General features: G+C 34.5%; 1 protein-coding gene across 1 annotated transcript in view; it reads right to left on the bottom strand.

The window, feature by feature from the left end:
- The window catches only part of ATRX (alpha thalassemia/mental retardation syndrome X-linked), a 251,279-nt gene that overhangs the window by 51,774 nt on the left and 191,916 nt on the right, over nt 1–7,589 (bottom strand). The window contains exons 29-30 of the mRNA XM_012664077.1: nt 4,448–4,625; nt 2,909–3,103 (exon numbers count right to left, since the gene is read on the bottom strand). Coding sequence (XP_012519531.1) covers nt 2,909–3,103; nt 4,448–4,625 — 373 coding nt within the window. The remainder of the gene's footprint in view (nt 1–2,908; nt 3,104–4,447; nt 4,626–7,589) is intronic.

The raw sequence follows: 7,589 nt of genomic DNA, 5'->3' as shown, positions 1-7,589 counted from the left end.
TAAAATAGAACAATGGTAGATTTAAACTCCAAAGTGGCACTAAGCCATTATCCAAAGAACTGATAAGGGTTATCACAAAAATAAACTCTCTCTTAAATGGTATATCAGTGAACTGCAAGTAGTTCACAAAATATTTGCTCATATATACAAATGACATTTAAAAAATATTTCCAAAGTGCTAAGTGTACGTGTTACTTTAACACATGCACTAAAAATTTAACTGGAGAAATCACTGATTTATAGTAACATTAGGAAAACATTATTTCTATTATCTTTTCCTTTAATTAAATGTGCCCAACCACATGAAGAACTAATATACTTTTGAGTTTTTTACAAGTGACTAAAGTGACTTTGGTATAGTGACACCATACCCTTGTAAGCTGCTTTCCCAAGTCTCTTAACAGTTGCATAGAACATTAAGTGCTTGAATTTAAAACCAAGACACAGGAAATACACTCCCCCCCTGCAGAAAATTCCCCCAAATGGCCTTTTAGGTAACTAGAATAGGTTTAAATATATAAAATCTTTATTTAGATTAGAAAACATACAGATTTTTTCTTATGTTCAAAGAGGTCAAAATGATATCTACCATATTAAATTTTATAAAATAAACACACAACCACCATTTTACCTAGGAGTGTCTGTCTTTACTTGTGATATTAATATTAAATAACATTTTCTTATGCAAGAACAATGGACTAGAAGATAGATGTAGATACTAGTCCTGGCTCTGCCACTTACTAGCTGAAAACTGTGGGCAAATCACTTAATAAAACAAAGTTTCCCCATCTATAAAACAAGATGGCTTCACCATATTGCCTCTCAGGGTCCTTTTTCGAGTGTGTAAGTTTTACTTGCTTTACAAGAGTGAAAAAATATCAAGTAAGAGACACTGTTTTATTTGCTGATTAAACAGATGAATAAACAATTATGTTCCTCTGGTGGGCAATGTGTTAGAGCAGAAATAACAGAATTTATAGTGAGGAAATCTCAATTACAGTACTGATTCAACAAATAAATTACTAACTTTGGCCTTGAATATGTCATTTACTCTTTCTGAGACTCCATGTTTTCATATGTAGAATAGGAGTAATGATATTCTTACCAACCTGAAAAGCTATTCCACTGATCAACTGAAGTAACATGAAAATATCTTGAAACTTCTAAGTACTATAGTTTTTAAGTAAAGATTCTTTTACATTTAGAGCTACATCTCCATAATTTTTTGACACACAAAATGCTATAATGGCCGGGTGTGGCGGCTCATGCCTGTAATCCTAGCACTCTGGGAGGCCGAGGCGGCCGGATTGTTTGAGCTCAGGAGTTCGAGACCAGCCTGAGCAAGAGTGAGACCCCGTCTCTAGTAAAAAAAAAAAAAAATAAAGAAAGAAATTAGCTGCACAACTAAAAATATGTAGAAAAAATTAGCCGGGCATGGTGGCACATGCCTGTAGTCCCAGCTACTAGGGAGGCTGAGGCAGTAGGATCGCTTGAGCCCAGGAGTACGAGGTTGCTGTGAGCTAGCATGACACCACAGCACTCACTCTAGCCAGGGCAACAGAGTGAGACTATGTCTCAAAAAAAAAATGCTATAATGTATTCAACTTGGTAAATTTGAAGAAAAGTATATACCCACAAAACCATAACCACAATCAATGCCATAAACATATCTATCACCTCTAACAATGTCCTCCCACCTTTATTATTATTTTGTGATAAGAACACTTAACATAAGATCTACCCTCTTTGTACATTTTTAAGTATACAATATTACTAACAATAGGCACTATGCTATACATTAGATCTCTAGGACTAAATTATCTTGCCTAACTGAAACTTTGTGCCCTTTGACCAATACCTCCTCATTTCCTGCTCTCCCCACCCCCTAGAAATAATCATTCTACTCTTGACTTCTATGAGTTTGAGTATTTAGACTCCTCATATAAATGGGATCATGCAGTATTTGTCTTTCTGTGTTTCGCTTATTTTACTTAGCATAATGCCCTCCAGGTTCATGCATGTTATTGCAAATGGCAGGATTTCCTTTTTCTAAGGCTGAATAATATTCCATTGTATTTGTATACCACATTTTCTTTATCCATTCTTCTGCTGATGAACATTTATGTTGCTTCCATGTCTTAGCTATTGTGAATAATGACTACAATGAATATGGGAGTTCAGATATCTCTTCAAGATCCTGATTTCAATTCCTCTGGATATACACCCAGAAGTGAAATTGCTGGGATCACATCATAGTTCTATTTTTAATTTTGTGAGGAACCTCTACATTGTTTTCAATAGTGAGTGTACCAATTTATATTCCCAACAAGAATGTGCAAGGATTCCCTTTTCTCCACATCGTCACCAACACTTAGTGTCTTTTTTTTTTTTTAATAATAACCATCCTAACAAATGTAAAGTGATATCTCATGGTGGTTTTGATTTGCATTTCCCAGATGTGAGTGACATTGAGCACCTTTTCATATACCTGTTGGACACTTGCTGATTCTTAATTGTTCTCTGACAGAAAAGAATGTTAAAAATGAGACAGTTTAATTTTATATAGAAGTATTTAAATTGTATATGCCTGCTCTCTACCAGAGGTTTATTAAAAGAGGATAGTTTATTAAACTACACTATTTCCCTTAAGGTTTCTACTTGGAGACCTTTTTCTGGAAGGCTGAACTTTTTATTTGGCACAGAATACACTATCTTTCTGTGGTTGTTAGATGGAGAACTAATCAAGCCCCCTCTCATTTATAATTATCTAGATAAAATTTATTAAATACAATTTTTTCTTTGAAAAGTTCTGAAATACAGCCTTGATCAGATGACTAACTTTCACAGTAGTAGTAAAATTTCCTTCATCCATGTTTTTTTTTAAAGCTAATAATCTAAATATGTTTACCTTTGGCAGCATGGGAGTATCCCTCTTCTTCTTCTTTTCTGAATTAGGGTCATCTAATAAGTCTGGCTCAAAAGTATAAAGTTCAGTAAGCTCATTCATAGTAAAATGACGCTCAACCTGCTGCTGATCAACGACTCGGAAAGACAGTGACTGTTTAGTTACTTGCCGATCATAAATCTTATCTTCCATGGTTCCCTTTGTAAAAAGAAGGAACAATGTACAAATAAAATTTATAAACATGAAACTTAATCAAGGAGAAACATAGTTACTGGTTAATATGTAATGGTAAAACTTCATGGTAATATATTTACATAAAGAAAAATTCATTAGCAATGTTGCTTAATTCATGAAAGATTTCAACTTTCAGCACAGTTTAACGCGACAAATTAAGAAAATTAAATCAATGATAATCATTCTACACTATCTGACCAAAATGCATTCATGTGTTATTTTATATATTTCTACATTTGGTAGAAGGAGGAGGGCAGGCAGATAACCAGCATAAACAGAAAAAAGGGGGCACACAAAATAAAAATTTAGGTGGGTATTAAAGTTACAATGCAAGAGAGTAGTTTAATTCCTTTTTCAATATCATATAAGCTATCAACAATCACTATAAACTGCCTTTATAGCAGGTCTTACTTTGTATAATTTCAAGACAGAAAACTCATATAAAGTTCTATATCCATTACATATAAACTACATTACATTAAATGTATATTAAATATAATGTATTACAGATTATACAATATAATGTAAAAAAACTCTAAATTTAAATAACAGGAAAAAGTTTACAATGAGGTTATCCATCATATTAGGTACTAAAGAAGATCAAATAAGGAAGGATTTGCCAGTAAAACCCAGTCTCTGATTGAGAAACTCAGATTTGGAGGCAGGTGGAGAGTGGTAGCACCTGCTTCCAAAGCAGATGTACCAGTTAAAAAGGCAATTTGATCCTATAAACTTGTATTACCTTGAAATGTATTCACTTCTTTGATTTCATTAATACTTATTTTTCTCAAACTTGAGTTTCTGTTTTTTAAGACCTGAGTTTATATTTAAAGAAGAAACTTTAATATTCTTGCCTAGAAAGTATTAAATATTCTTTGTAATGATTCTATGTTATTTTTACCCACATTTTTCAAATTAAGAGAATACCTGGTGGCCACTGAAAAACAATGATCATCTAACTTTTTCATTCATAAGCAAATCAGATTTATTAACAGTTATTTGGTTTTTCTATCTTTGTTAATAGATGAACTAAAAATGTTTGACTTTCCTGAACTAGCAAGAAAATATCAAATTTGTTTACTCATGCAAAACAATTTCAACCTGAGAAAGTTGACGTTACAGAAATTGACAAATTACAAAACAGAAAATCGTGAGATGTCAAAATTGACTTCTGCTGCCTCATGTATAGGATTGATAGTTTCAAACTTTGTTTACCTCTCTGTAATACATGTATGTTCCGCACCTCTAAAATAATCAGTTTCATCCGGTCTTTCAATATGAAAAAGAAAATATAAATTATAAACCTACCTGAGCTAAGAACCTATATACATAAACAGGCTTAGTTTGTCCAAAGCGATAAACTCTGAATATACTCTGGATGTCATAAGATGGATTCCAAGAAGCATCAAATATAATTACTCGATTAGCAGCTACCAGATTAATTCCTAGAGATCCTGCTTTGGTGGAAATAATAAACAATCGCCCCCTGAAAATGAAAATATAGAATAAATGCTTTAGTAATGAGTGCTTTACAGATATTTCAATTATGATACCACTTTTTGATCCGTAGATAGTTTTTTGAACAATTAGGAGTTCAGAGAATTTGTTTCTTACTTACTGAAGAAAACAAGACATTATTCTAAGGAATCAGGTTGATGATTTATATTCCCAGGAAGAAGTGCTAGAAAATGAAATAGTCTGAATTAAGAATAAAGATGAAATGAAAATCATGTGTACAATATAGTCAATGTTTTATTTATAGATTGCTGAGTAAATTTAGAAAATGTCTGTGTAACTTGAAAGTCCATTTTGTATTGGGTACTGTTGGGGCACTAAGTACATCAAAATGAAGGGCAGTGTTCAAGGAACTGAGTACAGTAGGGGTGACTCATATGCAAACATTTATAAAATAGTGTAATGAATGTAAGGAGAGAAGTTAGATAGATTCAAGGTACTAAGGTAGGTAAAATGGGAGCAAGAAGACACAGGGCTCCAGGAAGGATGTACCTAAGGAAATAAAAAAAAAACTGATGTGTTGGAACACAAGGATTTATAATATTTTTATAGGAGAACTGGGAATAAATTAGAAATAGGTACACAGAAAACTAAGCAAATGGTAAAAACAAATCAATACTTTAGCAAAAATAAACAGGTGCACAAAAAAGGAAAACTATTCATAGTATTTTAAATGTCTTAAGAATATTTACATAGTCACAATAGAGCAAACACACCAAATTCATTTAGGCAAATATTATAAAAAATTGTATTGAGAAAACGAATGAGGAAAGGCGTGCATGTGCCGGTGGGCAAATTGCCACTTTAGACTGTAGAAAAGATATACAAGGCCTGTCGGGAAAGTATCCAGCCATTGTTAATATAATGAGAACAGTTTGCACATTGATGTAACCTGGCAGCCAAGAAGAGTGGACTGTAATGTGCATGTGCGAACAATGAAGACTTCACTATACTAATCAGTGGGGCGCGAGATGCTGCTGGGTGGGCATGTGTTCTGTGTGGCCGTCACATTCTAAATGACTGAGTGGGTAGAGCAACGAATCTCCATCAAATTTTGCGTTAAGCTTGAACACTGCCCTGCAGAAACTATTCAGATGATCCATAAGGCTTTCGGGGATGACGCAATGAGTGCAACACAAACAAAAGTGTGGCACAAGCACTTTAAAGATGGTCGAGAATCTGCTGAAAGTGATCCATATTCTGGAAGGCCTGCAACAAGCAGAACACCTGAGAATGTTGCACATGTTCAGGCTGCAATCAACTAAAATTAGTGACAGACAGTGCAAGAACTAGAAGCTGATCTGGGGATTTCCAAAACAACTGCGTGCGAGATTTTGATGCAGGATCTTGGCACAGAACGTGTTGTGGCAAAATACGTTCCGTAACTTCTGCTACCAGAGCAGAAGGAACATCATTCTGCATTTGCTAATGAGTTGCTTCAAACCGCTACCAATGAACCAGATTTCCTCAAGGAGGTCATAACTGGAGATAAACCGTGGATCTATGGCTATGATCCAGAAACAAGGCCCAGTCGTCCCAATTGAAGTTACCTGGTTCTCCACGCCCAATGAAGGTGCGGAAAAGTTGCAGCAAGATCAAGACCATGTTAACTGAATCTTTTGATTGGGAAGGTGTTGTCCATCACAAGATTACTCCTCCAGGCCAAACAATTAATAAGGAGTACTACCTCAATGTTCTTCGTTGGCTGAGAGATGCAATGCGATGAAAACGGCCACAGCTATGGGTAACTGTTGATTGGCAGCTTCATCACAACGCGCCTGCCCATGCATCACGTCTCGTGCAGAGTTTCTAGGCGAAACATCAAATCACCCAGGTGAACCAGCCCCGCTACAGCCAAGATTTGGCACCCTGCAACTTCTGGCTTTTCCCAAAACTAAAATCACCTTTGAAAGGGAAGAGATTTTAAACCGTCGATTCAGGAAAATACAATGAGGCAACTGGTGGTGATTCCAACAAAGGATTTTGCAGAGTGTTTTGAACAGTGGAAGAGATGCTAGGAGAACTGTGTGAGGTCCCAAGGTGCCTACTTTGAAGTGAACTGAGGCATCACTGTCCTATGTCTTGTATCTTCTTCGATAAATGTCTCCATTTTTCATATTACATGGCTGGATACTTTCCGGACAGATCTCTTAAGTAAGTAAATACAAAAGAAATGCCAAGAGTTGAAATTGGTTACTTCAAAAAGTAGAAATCTTGGGTAGAAAGAGGTTGGTCACAGGACTGCTTTTTATTTGAGGCCTTGTAAAACTATTTGCTTTTTTAAAACTATGTAAGTATATTACCTTGATATTAATAAAAATTTAATTTGAAAAAGATTATATATAACCTTTTTTGAAAATATAAACAAGTCTAAAGAAAAAAAAATTACTCAGATCCACTCCCTAGAAACAACCTCCATTCAAATAATGATACATTTCATGTAGGTTTCTTTTTTTTCTCAGTATCTACTTTTTGGGTTTTACACATCAAGATAACATCTGTACATACAGTTTATATTATGAGCATTTCCTCGAATTTCCCGGTAAACATCATGCTTAGTGGCTGCATGATATTTCATTGGATAACTATACAATACTAATTCATTTATTGTTGACAACTTATATTAGAATAAGAAAATCCCTGGAATATAATAAGCTCTCAACAATCACCATAAAATGCCTTTATACCAAGCCTTATTTTCTTTCACGACAGAAAATTAAAAACAAATGCTGTGCCTGTTATGTTTATGGCATTATATACTAGAGTGCAAAGAAACTCTAAATTTTGGGAAAGAATTTACAATTTAGTTTACTAATCATATACTAAAGAAAAACCCGGTACAAAATGAGCAGAGATACTAAATTCTTGTTTTATGTCAACATGGAGCTACCACACATCTAGGAATACAACCTCTAGAAATTATCACAATAGTTCA

Source organism: Propithecus coquereli, unplaced genomic scaffold (assembly GCF_000956105.1).
Source record: "Propithecus coquereli isolate 6110/MARCELLA unplaced genomic scaffold, Pcoq_1.0 Scaffold86, whole genome shotgun sequence".
NCBI lineage: Eukaryota > Metazoa > Chordata > Mammalia > Primates > Indriidae > Propithecus > Propithecus coquereli.
Note: the sequence above shows the minus strand (reverse complement) of the source record. Positions and strands in the feature narration are given on the sequence as shown.